The sequence below is a fragment of the Marmota marmota genome, unplaced genomic scaffold, assembly GCF_001458135.2.
Source record: "Marmota marmota marmota unplaced genomic scaffold, marMar, whole genome shotgun sequence".
Taxonomy (NCBI): Eukaryota; Metazoa; Chordata; class Mammalia; order Rodentia; family Sciuridae; genus Marmota; species Marmota marmota.
In genome coordinates, this window is record NW_026000185.1 from 20,617,671 (window position 1) to 20,634,966 (window position 17,296).

Here is a 17,296-nt window from a genome sequence, read left to right on the forward strand (position 1 = left end):
CTGCCAGGCCAGCCTCTGTCAGCACGTGACGGGCCAACGCCCCCAACTGCGCGTATTCTGCACTTGTGGCCCCGCCCTGCGCCAGGGGGCGGGGCCTATGCGCGCCTGCGCAGCTGCTCGGCTTCCGGGTGGCTGGAGCGCTAAGAGGCGGAGGGCCAGTGTTGCAGGGTAGCGGCTTAGAGTGGGCGTGTTTGCCAAGAGCTCCGACCAGGGGGCTAGGGTCCCGGGTCTTCAGAAGCTAGAGACAGCGGGCGGAGAGGGCCTGGGATTTCCGCCACCGCCACCGCCACCTGGCATGTCGGCCGAGGCCTCTGGCCCGGCGGCAGCCGAGGCCCCATCTCTAGAAGTCCCTAATCCCTCGGGTCTGGAGCCTGGCTCCGCCGCTTACGGTTTGAAGCCCCTGACCCCGAACAGCAAGTACGTGAAGCTGAACGTGGGTGGCTCGCTGCACTACACCACGCTGCGCACCCTCACGGGACAAGACACCATGCTCAAGGCCATGTTCAGCGGCCGCGTGGAGGTGCTCACAGACGCCGGAGGTATGCGCGCCACCCTTTCACGTGCCCCCCTGCCATCCCCCAGATTCCCAAATCCCTTTCCCCCAGTTTTCATGGCCAAATCTCGTCATGTCCGTTCTCTAGCCTCACTGTAGTCCAGTCAGTTCTTTCTCATCTCCCTCCAGTCCCCGCTTCCCGTCGTATTTCTCTTTTCTCATTCAAAATATTCCTCCTGCCCCAGTCCTTTATCCCTAGCAATAACCAACTTTTATGGAATCCCTAACCCTGCCAGGCGCTGTGGTCAGTGATTCAACATGTCCCTTCCTAGTCATTGTTATCGATTCTTCTACCCTTCATCCCTCAAAAGACTTGGGGACCAACCATCTGCCAGCAGTACCCCTTCAGGCAACCTCCATCAGTTTCTTCCAACTTGCTTAGTGTTTTGTTCCCTTCTCTTCTTCCGAACTGCTAACAGCCAGCCTGGAGAAGTGGGAGATCTTGGCCGCCTCTCTGTTCCCCTAACGCAAGTTCCTGTACACGGAGGAGTCATCTGTAAATGCACTGTAGAAGGAGAAAGCTGCTTTGAGTTTGTCCAGGACAGCAGAGTGTAGGGTGGACAGTCTTGGCATGTGAACTTTATCTTCTTGGAGTGTTGCATTTAAGTTTGAGACCCATATGCCCTTAGTAGAACCTTGAATTTTGCAGGAAAATAAAAATTTGGGAGGAGTTCAGCCTTTAACTACTAAAAGTGAAGAATTCATTTATTCAGTAAGTATTTGCAAAGTACCAGTTACTCCTGGAGACCCTTTGGTAAAGGAATCTGACAAGATCAGTCTTATGGAGTTTGCTTTTTTTTTTTTTAATATTTATTTTTTAGGTGTAGATGGACACAACACAATGCCTTTATTTTTATGTGGTGCTGAGGATCCAACCAGGCCCCACCTGTGCTAGGCGAGCGTTCCACAGCTGAGACACAATCCCAGCCCCTGGAGTTTGCTTTTTGGGGAGGGGGTAGGGAGAGTCCAATAAGCAAATAAACAATAAAATATATGTATATATTCACAGTTAATAAGTCCTATGAATAATTTAAAGTTTAAAATGTTAGTGAAGGGAAGTAGAGGGTAGGGGTAGATATTTTAATTAAATAAAATGATCAGAATCAACACCAGGGGTTATTGATGAGAACTTTGTCATGATGAAAGCCTTCAGAAAGATTTGTTAGCTCTAGGGACCCCAGCAAAGCCATCCTTTTTCCTGTGTCTGCCCACCCCACTAGGTTGGGTGTTGATTGACCGGAGCGGCCGCCACTTTGGTACGATCCTCAACTACCTACGGGATGGGTCTGTGCCACTTCCTGAGAGTACCAGAGAACTGGGGGAGTTACTAGGAGAAGCCCGCTACTACCTGGTACAAGGCCTGATTGAGGACTGCCAGCTGGCACTACAGGTGAGGGTCTTCCCCTACTCCTCAGTTCCTATGTCCATGTACCTCTGAGAGTTGCCCAGGCATTTGGCTGTTAGGCAGGAAAATGGAGATATAGGGTCTGCCCTGGAGAGCCTGGCTCTGGCTGGCAATAACCCCAGAAAATATGGGGGTGTGATCCTCTTCATTCCTGCTTCCTCAAGCACAGCCCCCTTACCACCTCATGGCAGGACTGTTGCAATGATAAATACCTGCTCTCTACTTCTTGCTGGTCCTTCCCAGACAATCCAGCTATTTAACCACCTAAGTAATTTATCCTTGAACACAACCCCCATCTATTTTCCTCCTTGCTCAGAAGTTCTCAATAGTTCCCTGTGCCCCTGGGGAAAATATATAAATTTAAATTGGAATATAATAGCCTCCATGATCTGGTCCTATCCTGGGAGGCAGATTTTCCCATGTCTCCCATCTCCCTAGGGTTTGTTTTTGTTTGAGTGAAATTCTTTTGTCAAATTAAATCTCACGGAAGCTGCAGAGCTGCATCTTCTGGGCTCCATTTCTGTGGATCCCTTAGGGATCTGAGAACAGGGCTTGGAAAGCACAGTGAGGACCCAGAGGGGTCCTTGTCACCTCTGCCGCAGCTAACTGAGCAACCTTGAGCAAGTCAGTTCCTACTGCTGGTACACTGTCTCTGTGTCCCAAAAGATAGTCAGGAAAAATAAGTACAGTGTAATGAGTTTTATATAAAGCCTTTTATTCTGTTCCGTTTTAACAATGTTAAAATGTCTTATCTTTTATGATACAATAATAATAGGAGATTATAAGAGTTTCTCTTTTATGCCCTTTATAGATTAAAAAGTAGTGAATAACTTTCTCTTATCTCAGGGAATATTTACTGCTTCTTGAAATTCAAAGGTATAAAATCCCTTTGAACAATATCCATGGTTTTCAAACTTTATGACTGTAGCCCATAGGAAAAAAAAATACTTTATACTCATTCATGTAACTGAAATAAGAGTGTTATGAAAGGATACTTTTAGTGAAATGTACTTGGATATATTGTTTCTTTCCTCTCTTCCTTCCTTTCTTCTTCCTTATTCCTTCTTTCTTCTTTAATACAGTTTGAGACACATTAAACTTATTTCATGACCCATTAATGAGTTATCACTTGCCAGTTGGAAAAACATTAAACTAGATCTTAGAAATACATTCCTGCTCTATAATTTTAAACTGAGCTAATGTTATTGTATACCCACTATGCATTGGGAAGGATTTTGCTATCTGGTTGTGTGTACATTTTGTACCCTTGGTTGACATAAGAGAAACATGAGGTCAATGAGCAACCAAGGTCAATGAGCCAGTAAGCAGCAGAGCTCAGATTCACCCCCGGGTTGTCTGATTCCCAAATGCTTTTCCTTCATGCTCCATCTGCCTCCTTTCTAGGTTTCCTGAGGACCCCTCTCAGCTCCACCCCTCTCAGCTCCACCCCCCACAGCTCAGCACACTCCTCAGGGTATGGCACACAGTAATCATTGGTCTCTGCAAATCTTTTCTCTTTTTAGTTTTTCCTCATCATTCCCAATCACCTACTCACTTCCCTTTTCCTCAGGGGTATCCATCCATTTCTGATGTTTTGATAACATACGCTTGGATTATATTTGTACCCTGGAAAAGCTAAAGCATTATTGGTATATACATTTTAAATTTTCATAAATGGCATTGAGTAGTGGTTTGTGTTGTTTCATAGTTTTTCATTCAACACTTGTTTTTTTAAATCTATTCATGCTGTTGCATGTACATCTAGTTCTTTACTTCTAACAGCTGCACAGGAATCTGTGGTGTTCGCTTGCTATCTTTTATTTATACATTCCCCTGAGGTTGGAGACCTAGATTGTCCCCACAAATAGTGCCACTGTGAGTATCCTTGTACATGTTCCCTTTCGCTCCTGTGCCAGAGTTTCTTGTGATTGTAGCTGAAAGAATTACTGGGACATGGAACATATGCAATCTGAATTTCAGTAAATATTGTCAGATTGCTCTCCCAAATGGTTCTAGTGCTTTATTCTCATGATCTTCAGTGCATAAGAAATCCCATTTGTTCAAATTCTCAACACGTGGCATCCTCCTTTCTAATTTTGCCAGTCTGATGGATATAGAGTGATCTCATTCCACTTTGCATGCCTCTTGATTACTAATGAGATTGAGCATCCTTTCATATACATACTCATGATAGCTTTTTTGGTGTCACTCTTCTGTAAATTGCTTATTCATATTCTTTACCAAATTTTCTAGCGAGTTTCCTGTCTTTCTCTTGTTGCTTAGCAGGAGATCCTTGCATATTTTAGTTTAGCTCCTAGGGAAAATTAAGCCCTATTATGTAATGGCATGTATTATACATGCTCTAAGGCATGTTATAGATAATAAATTGACTTTTCTTCCAAGCATCTAGGATAGTACTATTTTTCTATCATGCTTGAGAGGATTCAGAAAATAACACAAATTATTTTCCAGGTTTTGAAATTTACATAAGAAACCCCATCTAGATAATAATTTGTAGTCAATTTTAGATATTGTCAGTATTTTCTCTTAGAATGTCACCTGTCTGTAGCATCTGGTGTTGATTTTTTTTAAAAATTACAAATAACCACTCATTATATTTAAAGCAGAATTTGTAATATCAATTGTAGAACTTTAGTAAACACAGATAACCAAAAAAATATGAGCAACAGTTTTTTTCCAGGTCTTTTGGTGTGTGTGTGTGTTGTGTGCATGCAAAATGTGTGTCTCTGCCACAATAAGATCATGCTGTGTGTACTGTTTTATAATCTGCTTTTTAAAATTATTATTAATAATTGCCATCTTTCTGTATCAATAAAGTTTTTATGTAACATCCAGGGCATATTCCAGTTTCTCCAGTTGTTCCAGAAATGTTTTTATACCTGGTTCATCCAAACCAGAATCCAGTCTAGATCCTCACATTGCATCATGTTATCATGTTCTGTAAGTCTTGTCTAATCCAAAACAGTCCTTTTTTCTCATGATGCTGACTTACTAGAGACTGCCAGTTGTCCTATACAATGGACCTGCTTATCAAACCTGCCTGATTATTTTCTCCTGATATCATTGTTGTGTTACCCAGCCCTGTTTTGAATTTCCTGTAAATTGAACCATAAATTTTAAGGCTTGATACTAAGCATTTTGGTTAGAATACCTTATAGGTATGTTATATATTTCATATTTGGCTACATCAAAAGATCCATAACATTGCTAATATGAGCCCTCATTAATATTGCTCACAATTGGTCCCTGGATTTGGGTATTGGTTTGATTCTTTTATTATGTTTACTTTCCTTGTTGCCAACTGTAAAGCCATCTGTATGGTATTATTTGGGCATTTAATAGCAATTACCTATCAACAGTAGACCATTTGATAATCCTTGCCTGAATCAATATTTTTATTATGGTTGTAGAATAGTTATAATTCTATCATTTCTTCAACATTATTCCATGGGGATTTCTTACCAAGTTGTCTTCCATTGTCAACTGAGACATTCTTGACATTAATGTAGACAAATTATCTTTTTTTTTTTTGCTTAGTAGTATATTTTACTTATTTAAGATATAAGAAGTTTTTTCTTGTTCTACATTTTTTATTAGCTTGTGTAATTCTGTTTTTATAGTTTCATGTATGGACCTTTTACTCTTGGTAGTGTACTCAGTTTTTAAAATGTGAATTATGAAGGGATGTGACTCTTTTTTTTTTTTAATCTTCCATAGAGTAAGCTAGTTTTCCTCTCCCATACTGAGTAGGGCTAATATGTACCAAATAGATTGTTGAAGGGATATGGTGTGACTTTTGAAGCTAGGACATAAAAGGCATTACTACTTCTTCTGCGCCTCTCTTGGATCATTTATTCTGGGAGCCAGCCATTTTGTGAAGACACTCAAGCAGCCTTCAGGAGATCCATTTGGTAAGGAACTGACGCTTCTTGCCAACCACCAGCACAAACCTTCAGCCATCTGGATGAACTATCTCGGAAGCAGATACTCCAGGCCCGGTCAAGTCTTCAGATGACATACCCTAGCCAACATCTAAACTATAACTTCATGAAAGACCCTGAACCAGGACCACCCACCTAGGCCAATCTTAAATTCCTGATCCATAGAAAGTATATGGGTTAATAAATGTTTATTTTAAGCTAAGTTTGTAGTAATTTGTTACCCAGCAAGAGATACAGATTTTGGTTCCTGGAGTGGGGCATCTGCTATAAGAAAAACTTCAAATGTGGAAGTAGCTTTAGAACTAAGAAGTAGGGAGGAATTCAAAGGACTGAGGATAATGTTAGTAAAAACCTAAAGAGCTTTGAAGAGTTTGTTAATAGAAGATTGATGACGGTGAGGTGGCAGCAGTGAGGGCTTAACAGTTAGGAAAATGTTCTTGGAAACTGATGGAAAGTTATGTACTAGGTATATACTGCCAGAAAGCTTAGCAACCTTGTCTCTGGTAATTTAAAAAGTAGAAAATATACCTAATGAACTTGGTTATCTAGTTACGGAGGCTCCCAGATAGAATGCTAAAGGTACCACCTAGTTTCTTATTGCTTATGGTAAAACAGAAGAGGAGAGAAAACCTAAAGAAAAAGCAGTGGAACCCAAAAAAAAAAGCCAGAAATTGTTCGATTTAGAAATTCACAGCCTTCCAAATAATAAATATGTTCAATTTATTTTTATTTTTATTTTTTTTAAAGAGAGAGGAGAGAGAGAGAGAGAGAGAGAATTTTTAATATTTATTTTTTAGTTATTGGCGGACATAACATCTTTGTATGTGGTGCTGAGGATCGAACCCGGGCCACACACATGCCAGGCCAGCGCGCTACCGCTTGAGCCACATCCCCAGCCCAAATATGTTCAATTTAACAAGTGACTGCCAGGCAAAGATTAAAAACAGGGTGTTCTCAGGAAAACATGGTCTAAAGATGAACCGGGAATGGGATTATAAAGTCCTTTGATTATAAAGTTCTCAGAAATATCCAAGAAGATGCCTCGGAGAATCATTTGATAAATAATAGCACTTCTAAGAAATGCTTAGGATGTCGTCCCTCAGGAGTCTGAGCACAAGCCTAAAGTAGAGAAGGGCATATCTTACAGATTTGTGAGTATGGCTTTTTTCTTGGGAAGCAAACCCCAAGACTTTTAAGATGATAAGTATTAAATATAATTATATTGACAGAAACACTACTAGCTTGGATCAAAAGGGACAGAGACAGCAAAAGAAGAGGCCTTTGGACTCCCAAACTTCCACAGGCAGGAAGCAGGCTGAGGAAACTATGGAGCTGCAAACATCTTTCATGAAAAGGAAGGCTGACTCAGCATAGGAGCCTAGAGAATTGTTTCTGAACAAGGGTAGGCATTAAAGAATTCCCAGCCTGTGGCCAAAGGAATCACAGAATCTCTAGGACCAGGAATTTCTCTGTGCCTTCTGTTTCCCCTGCCCCATTTTGAACAAGAGTGTCCCCCGTGGTCATCCTGTGCCTGTTTGGCCATTGCATATTGAGTATGTGGAGGAGACAATTTGTTTCTTATTCCCAGGTCTTTAGGGAAAGTCCTTCAGGAGCTATATTTAGGGAATTATACCCAAGTAGCCTCATCCCCACCCGGGCCTGATTGAGATGTCAGCATTCTATACTTTGAGTTGATGCTGTAATGGGATGAGACTTTGAGGGATGTTGGGAAGGGGCGAATGGGTTTTGCATGTGAATCATCAGAGGGTGGACTTTGCAGCCAACCTCCAGGGCAGCCCCAGTGATTCTTATCCTCAAGTAGTCATTCCTAGTGTCACCTCCTTGCACCTTGAGTAGGGCTCATGAATCTGTATCAGAGGACAATGAGGCTTCCACCTTGCTTTTGCTTGGATTATTTGCTCTAGAGAAGCCAGCTGCTATGTTACAAGGATTCTCAAGCAAACCAGTAGAGAGGTCCATAAGGCAGGGGTTGGGTGTTTCCTGCCAACAACTGTTACCAGCCGTACAAGAAAGCTTCCTCAGAAATGGATCCTCTAGAGGGAATCATCTTCAGATGCCAATAACTCCTGCTGATCACAACCATGTGAGATAACTCATGCCAGAATGGTCTGGTGAAGCCACTTCTGAATTCCTGACTTATGCAAACTGAAATAATGAATGCATTTTGTTAATTGAGGCTGCTAAGTTCGCGGGCAGTTTGTTCAGCAATAAGTAACTAACGTACTCTCCATACTTACCCCCGCTCATCTATGGTGTCCTTTTTCAAATATCAGTTCTCATACACACCAGTCTGTTTCTGAGCTGTCTATTGTGTCCAAGTTGTTTTTTACTTCTGCGCCAGAACTACACTGTATTTATTATGGTTTTGTAGTGTACATAGTGTCTCCTCTTGGCTCTTTTAAAAAACTAACCCTGAGGCAGGTGACATGGTACATGCTTTAATCCCAGCAACTTGGGAGCTGAGAAAGGGAGGATCACAATTTCAAGGCCAACCTTAGCAACTTAGCAATGACCAGTGTTTCAAAAAATAAAAGGGGAAGGGTGTTTAGTGATAAAGTGCTCTGGGTTTGATCCCCAGTACTTCCCCCCCACTCCCTGAAAAAAATTTGACTCTAGTTTTAGACTTTTATTTCATTTACATTTTGTTTTATTTATTAATTCACTTACTTATTTTGAGGTGGGGTCTTGTCATGTTGCCCAGGCTGGTCTTGAACTCCTGGTCTCCTGCCTCAGTCTCCCAAGTTACTGGGGCTACAGCATATGCTACTCCACCAGCCTTCCATATTAATTTTGAAGAAGCCTTAGGGGGAAAAATAGGGAAATTGGCTGAGCACCATGGTGCACGCCTCTAGTCCCTGTGACTCAGGAGGCTGAGGCAGGATTACAAGTTTAAGGCCAGCCTCAGCAACTTAGTCCCTAAAGCAACTTATCAAGACTCTGTCTCAAAGGATACAAAGCGCTAGGGACGTGGCTCAGTGGTTAAGCAAACAGGAGGCTGCTTTAGCCAGGGCCCTTAGTGAGCAGGGCTGGCACTGTGAAGAGGCACCTTTGAGCCAAGATCTGAATAGTACAAAGCAGCCAACAGTGCAGGCAGCAGAGTGGAAACCCAGGGCCAGGATGGACACAGCTGGAAGCATGAAGGAGCAAGGCAGGCAGCAGAGCCAGCAGAGATGGGATCCTGCACAGCCTGGTGGACCACTGAGTCTGGATTTTTCTCCTGCCCAGGGCCACAAGCAGCATTTATTTATTTATCTATCTGTCTGTCTGTCTATTTTTGGTGCTGGGGATTGAACCCAAGGCCTTGCACATGCAAGGCAAGCAAGCACTCTACCAACTGAACTATATCCCCAGCCCACACAAGCAGCTTTTGAAGGCCTTTAAGTGAAGGAGCGAATGACCTCTGGTTATATTGTTAACCACCTTCCACTTCTTCCCCAGCAAAGAAGGGAGAACCTGTGCCCGCTGTGCCTCATCCCCACGGTGACATCTCCCCGGGAGGAGCAGCAGCTCCTGGCCAGCACCTCTAAGGTGAGGCCCCTGAGCTCTGTGGGTTGGAGGCTTAGGGCCTCTCCCTGCAGCCTGATCCCATCCTTCTCCTCCTCTCCCCCAACAGCCCGTGGTGAAGCTCCTGCACAACCGCAGTAACAACAAGTACTCCTATACCAGGTGACTGCTATGGTTGGGCAGGGTGTGTGTGTTCATGTGCAAACCAGGCAAAATCTGGGGTGCACAGCCCTGCTGCGGGTCCAAAGGGAAGGCTGTGGCCACACAGGGCAATAAGGATGCCTGCCTCAGTGCACATTCCAGCTCTGCCACTTGCCCACTGGGTACTTTGAGCAGATCATCCCCCATTCAGAGCTTCAGTTGTATCCTCAGTACACAGAGGTTTAGATGAGGACTAAATGATGGCTGTCATGGACTAAGTGCTGATTTTCAAACCAGATTTCTCTAAGTGCTCTGTTAACTTAGACAACTCTCCCCCTGTTTTGAGGTAGGTGTTGTGAACTCCATTGACAGATGAGGAGATTGAGGCACCAAGAGGTGTTAAGTAACTCGCCTAGTGTCAGTCAGTTAAAAAGTGGCAGAGCTGGGGTGCCTGATGTGGCAGCTTGGTGAAGCAGCCTGGCTCAAGAGCCTACATGGGGAGCTGAACGGCTGTGCTTGCTGGGATTTACCCAGCAAATGCTATTTCCCTTTTGAGGCCTGTTTGTCTGGAAGATCCTGCAGGGCAGAACCAGAGTGCCTTCAGGAGTGGGGGCGGAGCAGGAAGGGGAAGCCAGTCATGCTGAGGCCTTGCTGCCCCCCCCTCCCCACCTGGTCCTCAGCACTTCAGATGACAACCTACTTAAGAACATCGAACTGTTTGACAAATTGGCCCTGCGCTTCCACGGGCGACTGCTCTTCCTCAAGGATGTCCTGGGGGATGAGATCTGCTGCTGGTCTTTCTACGGGCAGGGTCGCAAAATCGCCGAGGTGTGTTGCACCTCCATTGTCTATGCCACGGAGAAGAAGCAAACCAAGGTCAGAGGGGTTCCAAGACTGGTCAGGGAGGCATGAGGGTGGGTAGAACCAGGACTCTGGACAGAGGCAGCTTAGCTGATGGGGCAGGGAGAGTCCTTCAGTTGGAGTCAGGGGCCAGAGTTCTGGGGCCTTGGCTGTGTAACTTGGGCAGGTCATCTTACTTCAGTGGTCTCTTTCTTTCCCTGTAAAATGAAGGTGTTGGTTTAGAGCAGGGTTGTCTTCTGTGCTGAGGATTGAACTCAGGGCATCTCATAGAGCAGGGTTCTTAACCTCTGCATCCCCGGCAATAGTTGCAGGTTTGGAGGTGTGTACATTTTTCTGTCTAGAAGGTCCATGGTTGTCTTTAGAATTTCAGAAGGATCTATTATCCACAAAAGTTTCTTAAAACCTGAGGACCACATGGTCTCTTGGAACACATCTGAGTTTGTGGATTCTGAGTCATGAACATGACAATCATCAGCAAATGTTTCTCAAGCACCTGCTCTGCACTAAACACTGCACCAGACTCGGAACCGCAGAGGAGGATAAGCTGAGTAATGAGCAAGCCCTTCTTCACCTGTTCCTTCTGAACTTAATATGAGGCTATGCCCTGGGTACTCCCCAAAGCCACTTCACACCTCCTACCTCTGCACACATTCTTTTTGGAATTTTTTTTTCCCTGTCCCTTTCTACTTAATGAACCTGTACCTAACCATTAAGACCCAAGCCAAGCATCATTTTCCTTGGGACACCTTTGCTCATGAATTTTGAATCCAACCATCTCAAAGTTGGTCACACTCCCTTCTTAGCTGGAGATAGCATTTATGATAGTGTATGGGTGTGGAAATGGGGGCTGCTTCAGTGGCCAGGCAATTCTTTGCCTTTTTCTTTCCTGTGTCCCCAACACTAGGCTGGCCCTTGTTACACAGGTAGGAAACATTGATGGAATGCATGAGTGAATGAATGACTCAGCTTTTTGAAGGTTTCTTCTGCAATTGGGAAGAAAGGAAGATAAACCAATAATTAGAATACAACTTGTTCAGAGCTACGTACATTATATCCTTCCAAGGCCACACGAGTGGAGTACCCCAACAACTTCTTGACTTTGTTTCTGTGTACTTCCGTTCATCACTCTGCCTCAATGGCATTGGCCTCCTTGTTGATCTTTGAATAATCCACTAGGCATACCACTGACCTGGGTGCCATTGCCACTCCCCAGCCTGCTTTCTCTAGCTGTCCCTGGTCTGCCTCCCTCCCATGCTTTGGTTAGATATACCCTCCAGTGATATCCCTAAACTCCCTCTTGAAAGATGTCACACTGGCCATGGCCAATCTCCTTCCCTTTTCTTGATGTGTTTTTGCATAACATTTGTCATCATCTGACTTAGGTTATGTTTTGAGTGTATGTCTGAGTCCTCCTCCTAGAATGGAGACATGCCAAGGGCAGGAACTTTTGTGTTCTGTTCGCTGTCATATTCCCCATTCCTATAACAATACCTAGCGTAGTGCAGTCACTCATTAGGCTTCAGAGCTTGGAGTATGAGTTTGCCAGGCAAAGAAGTTGCAGAGGGGACAGTCCAGGCCGGAGAACCTGACTGCAGAGGCTGGGAGGCACATGAGTGCAGGAGCTGTGGGGGACAGGGACTATGGGACTGGACCAGAGGGTAGGAGTGGGGAGATTGATGGCTTTTTGCAGGTGGAATTCCCAGAGGCCCGGATCTTCGAGGAGACCCTGAACATCCTCATCTATGAGACTCCCCGGGACCCAGACCCAGCCCTCCTTGAGGCCACAGGGGGTGCATCTGGAGGTGGTGGGGCAGGCCGAGGGGAAGATGAAGAGAACCGAGAGCACCGTGTCCGCAGGATCCACGTCAGGCGCCATATCACCCACGATGAGCGTCCTCATGGCCAACAGATTGTTTTCAAGGACTGACTTTTGACCCTTCCCCTGCCTTCCTCCTGGGACCCATCCATACCTCTTATTTTTCTCCCGTCCCCAGACCTTTGCCCCGGCTCTGCTGGCCAAGTCGTGGGTCTTCTGTCCCTTCATTGCATAGTACAGTTCACTTGCGCCCTTTTCCGTTCATGTTCACTCACTGCTAACAGTTGTACATTCCAGCCCCCCCCCTCAGGCAGAGCCCTTCAGAAGGCCCCTCCTCCCCATTCTTGTCCTGCGATCTTTCCTTCACCAGATGGTTTAGAAGAACTTAGAATCCCCTTTCTCTTTTTTTAGTACAGTGTACACACCTAAGTGTTGAGCCAGTCCTTAGCAACATCCACCATGTTCTGAGCCACCTCCCACCACTGTGCAAGGTACTCTGCTTCCCTCCCTCCCCACCATTTTCCCTACCTCCTTAACTTCGTACTAGGCTGGCCTGGGCTGTTGCCAGCTTGGCTATCTTCTTGATCTGTTTCATATTATTTATTATTTTAATTTTATATTAAATTATTGGAATAAAGTTGAGTTGAAAGCCTGCTGCTGGTTCACCCAGGGAGAGGAATGGGGAGACGGCTTGTGTTAGGTGATGCCTGGCTAGTTGTATGGCAGAAGGCAGGAGTTCCGCCCCAAGCCCTCCCTGAGGCTGGTAGCTGGGAAGGAAGTACACAGGAGTTAGGAAAGGGTTCAAAATTTATATTTCAGCACTTACTGGCCATCCACAGCCCCCTCCCAACCCTCACAGAGGAGGTGGTCCTGGCTGCCACTAAAGCATCTCTCCAGCCAGGTGTCTGAAGGGAACACCTTCCTTCAAGGGTCTGGTGCGAAGACAAAGTCGAGGGCCTGACGTTCAGCCCCAGCCACGTTGGGGTGCCAGAGGTCCACAATGAAGACTACTCTAGGCCCATCTTCAGGGGAACCTAGGGCACATGAGGATAGAAACAGAACAGCAGCTGACATGAAGCACTCACTAGAGACTCAAAAGAGTATATAGGTGCCAACCTCTGTTCTAGCCCTTTATATGTATGAACTCTTAATCACCAAAACAAATTATGAGGTAGCTCCGTGGTTATACAAAGCAACTAAGGTATAATAAGCTTAAATGATTTTCCCAATATCTGACCCCAAAATGTAGAGGGAGGAGAGAAGCCCAGGTGATCCAGACCTGAAGTCCTGTGCTGTGAGCTATTTTGTATGTACCTCCATTAACTTATTTAACCTGTGATTGCTTTATTAAAAAATGAAAAGGCAGTTTATAATCCCAGCAATTTGGGAGACTAAAGGAGGATCACAATTTGAAGGCCAGCCTCCACAACTTAGTGAGACCCCGTCTCAAAATTTTAAGGAAGAGCTGAGATATCCATCAGTGGTAGAGTGCCCCTGGATTCTATCCCCTGTGCCAAGAGAAAAAAAAAAAGGGCAGTTGCCACATAGGTGATTGGAGTTATGTGACTCACTCAAGATCATGCAGTTGAGAATTGGTGGTGCTGGGACAGGAAGTCAGCTGGGCCTGATTCTGCAGCCCTCTAAGTCTCCTTCACTCTTTCATCCTCACCCCCACCCTCAGCAGAGAGGAGGCCCCATTACCATTATGAGCCACTGTGTACAGGAAGGAGTCATCCACCAGGAGACAGTGCCCCTCAGCCCAGCACTGGGGCTCACCCCCAACCACCAGCTCACAGCCAGGGGGGATCTTCACACCTGTGGGAACAGACCAGGCATTTAACTCCTCTGCTTCTGCCCAAGGCGCCCACTCTGCTCAGTCAGCAGATCTAAAGGCCAGGTTCTGTGGTGGTCCCTCCTTGCTCTCTGGTTGGTGATTGGAGTATAATCAACAAAGTACCAGATGGAAGAAGTGCCAGGAGATCACGGAAGTGCTTCTGTGGAAAGCATAATCTATCATTTTTAGAGAATAAAGAAAGCTTCCTGGAGCAAATGGCATCTCCTTCTTGGTTTCCTGACAATTCACCTCAAGAACCCACTATCTGCAGGCACAGTCTCCTCACAAGATACAACTAAGGAGTCCATCCTGGCCCAAGGATCATACAGTTGGGCATGGTGGAAAAAATGAGACCTACTTAAATGATGGACAATAGGCAGGCATCCCAGAGGAGGCCCAGGATTTGAAAATACTCCCAAAGGCTGGGTAGGAGTCTTCTAGGCAATGATAAGGAGGAACGCTTTCTAGGTTAGAAGTTCAACAGTATGTGACATCTGCCTGAATCAGCCAGAAAGCCTTCATGATTTACAGTATGGTGGGAGGAAGGAGAGGAAGGATCTGGACTTAGTCCTGAGGTCAGCCTGCCCCAAAGTATAGGACACATCCAACTGGCTGCAAGGAGATGCTTTTAGGTGAAACAAGGTCATGGCATACAGTAACAATCAGAAGTTGATTTCCATTTTCTTTCAATCTTCAAAACATCAAAAAGAAAGTCTCAGAGGCTGGGGTTGTGGCTCAGTGGTAGAGCACTTGCCTAGCACGTGTGAGGCCTGGGTTTGATCCTCAGCACCATATAAAGATAAATAAATAAAATAAAGGTATTATATCCATCCACAACTACAAAAATATATTAAAAATCTCAGGTTGGTGCTCCTGGAGCTTTAACACCTCACTAATATTGATACCTTTTCGATGAAGAAAATAGAGGCCCCAGGCTTGGAGTGACTGGAGTATTTAACTAAAATGTTTAAGGCTTTCTTTTTTCTTTATTTATATTTTAGTTATAGGTGGACACAATATTTTATTTTTATGTGGTGCTGAGTATTGAACCCGGTGCCTCCCACGTGGTAGGCACTGAGCCACAACCCCAGCCCTCTTTTTTTTTTTAATTTAAATTTTATGTTATGAGTACTTTCTATGTAGAGTAAGAAATACTGATGATCACAATTCTATAAAGATTGCTTTTCATTAAATAATTAAAACCAAAGGTGGCAGGAGAGTCAATGTGAAGAAACATCATACTGGGGCTAAATGACTATGGTAGAGGTTATGAAGATGGTTTGCAGAGAAGTAAAGCTCAGAAAATGCTACTGTGGCCGGACACCACAGTGCATGCTTGTAATCCCAGCAGCTGGGGAGGCTGAGGCTGGGGGATCGAAAGTTCAGAGCCAACCTCAGCAACTTAAACAATTTAACAAGACCCTATATCAAAATAAAATACAAAAAAAAAAGGACTGGGAATGTGGTTCAGTGGTAAAGTGCCCTGTGGGCAATAATGAATAATAGAAGATTCTGAGAAGAAAGGCATGAGGAAAATTCATAGCAGAAAGGTTCATCAGCTGAGAAGCAGGTCTGGATGAGGCACTGTAGAAGCAAGGAAGTTGTCTAAAGGCAGGATTTACTTACCCAGATGGCATCTAACCCGAGCGTTGGTGGGCCCACAGCGGCCCTCGAGCCGGGCCCCAGGTAGAAGGACAGAAAAGCCAGCATTGCCGAAGGTGTTGGCACTCATAAAGCTCCGCAGCCCTCTCAGTGCCCTATAGGCTCCCGGGCACCGTCGGCAGTTGCTGGGTTGGCACCGGCCTGCTTGGTACAGCAGGAGCTGGTAGCACCCAGGGGCTAGGGGTGGGGACCAGCCCCGAGGCAGAGGGGTAGTCCCTGAGAAGTCCCAGCTCACAGCCCCAAAGTCCCGCAAAATGGCAGGGAAGCTGCTTTCTAAGAGTTCCACATCATGCCGTTGGGCATCCCGTGGCACAAAGGGGGCTGAAGGCAGGTCTGGTAGAAAAAACAGGCCTGGGCGCTGAATGCCCAGGATACCTGGCCCTCCTCCGAGGCCTGGGCCACCCTGAGCTGCCCGCCTCACCCTACCCATGCCAGCCCATGAGTAGCGCCTGGCATAGGCCCGAAGTCGACGGCTCACTAGGCCTTCTGCTCTGGGTCCTTCTCCAGGCTCCCCAGGGCTCCTTGGGCCTGGTCTGCCAACCTCAGGGCATCCCCTAGGCCCACCACTAACACCTCCAGCCTGGCTCCCAGCCCCCAGAGCCTGTATGTCTTGGGAACCCAGCCGGTAGCAGTACCAGAGGAACAGGGAAGTGAGGGCTCCGAGGAGCAAGGTAAGGGCTGAGGAGGCCAGGGGCAGAGGCCATGGAAGCATAACAGGCAGGGAGGCCCTGGCCAAGAGGTCTGGGGCATCTTCCAGACCCCAGTTTCCTGGTCCCCCCAGCTCTCCACCTGGCCCCTCAATGGCTGCTTCCTGGTCCCCCCCTGGGCAGTTTCCCTTCCACATCCCCTCTCCTGGTTCGTTGGCCTCTCTGATGTCTCCTCTCTACTTTGCACCTCTCTCTCCCCTCCTTCAGGTGATAGGAGCCTCCTAGCTCGCTCTCCCCTCTCCTCTTACCTCTCCTTCCTCCATTCAGTTGTCTCCCCTCCCTCTATCGCTCTCCTCCTTTCTCCTCTATCGCCCTTCTCTCCCTCTCTCTTCCTTCTCCTCGGGCAGTCTCCTCTCCCTCTGCCTCTCTCCACCCTCAGTCTTCCACTCTCCCCTCTTTTCTTCTCCCTCCACCCCCGCTCCTTCTTTAGCTCGCCCTCCCTTTCCCTTCTAGCTTCCCCGGACAGACAGCCGTTCCTACCCCGCCTGGACCCGCAGCCCAGGACCCCGCAGCCTGTCTTCCTCCGTGGTGGCCTCTCTCTCTCCTTCCTCCCTCTTCTCTCCTTCTTGCCCTCGCTCCTCACTCGACCCGACCCGCTGGTCTTGCCTCTCTCTCGTTCCCTCTCTCCTACTCGCTCCTTCCTTGGCTCCCACTCACCCTGACGTCACTCCTTCCCGCAGCCCTCCCAGCTTAGCTACCTCCGACCCCTCCCAGTGGCAACGCGACTCAGCTCTGGGGGAGGGGTAACTCAGCTCTGGATTTGCCTCCCTGCCCCCCACAGCCCGGACCTGGCGCCACGTGGGGCACAGGGGGCACTGTGCCAACCTCCC

The 17,296-nt window shown here is 46.4% G+C and overlaps 2 protein-coding genes across 5 annotated transcripts; one reads left to right on the plus strand and one right to left on the minus strand.

Annotated features, from left to right (window-relative positions):
* The first annotated feature begins 102 nt into the window (after positions 1–102).
* Kctd13 (potassium channel tetramerization domain containing 13) lies at positions 103–12,905 on the plus strand. Its single transcript, XM_015491278.2, has 6 exons — positions 103–539; positions 1,774–1,943; positions 9,380–9,469; positions 9,555–9,607; positions 10,267–10,462; positions 12,138–12,905. The coding sequence occupies exons 1-6, from the start codon at positions 296–298 to the stop codon at positions 12,372–12,374; spliced, it is 990 nt and encodes a 329-aa protein (XP_015346764.1). The 5' UTR covers positions 103–295; the 3' UTR covers positions 12,375–12,905.
* Positions 12,906–13,052: 147 nt separating this feature from the next.
* On the minus strand, positions 13,053–17,139 carry Asphd1 (aspartate beta-hydroxylase domain containing 1). Of its 4 annotated transcripts, none has more exons than XM_048789773.1 (4): positions 16,947–17,139; positions 15,724–15,900; positions 13,965–14,078; positions 13,053–13,297 (listed from the first exon to the last, which is right to left on the minus strand). In XM_048789773.1, exons 2-4 carry the CDS (start codon positions 15,827–15,829, stop codon positions 13,188–13,190), a joined length of 330 nt encoding a protein of 109 aa, XP_048645730.1. In that variant the 5' UTR covers positions 15,830–15,900; positions 16,947–17,139; the 3' UTR covers positions 13,053–13,187. The 4 variants fall into 4 exon arrangements, with proteins under 4 accessions (XP_048645730.1, XP_048645729.1, XP_048645731.1 ...); XM_048789772.1 differs by having other exon boundaries at positions 15,724–15,936; XM_048789774.1 differs by lacking the exon at positions 16,947–17,139 and adding an exon at positions 16,715–16,729.
* Between the last annotated feature and the right edge of the window lie 157 nt (positions 17,140–17,296).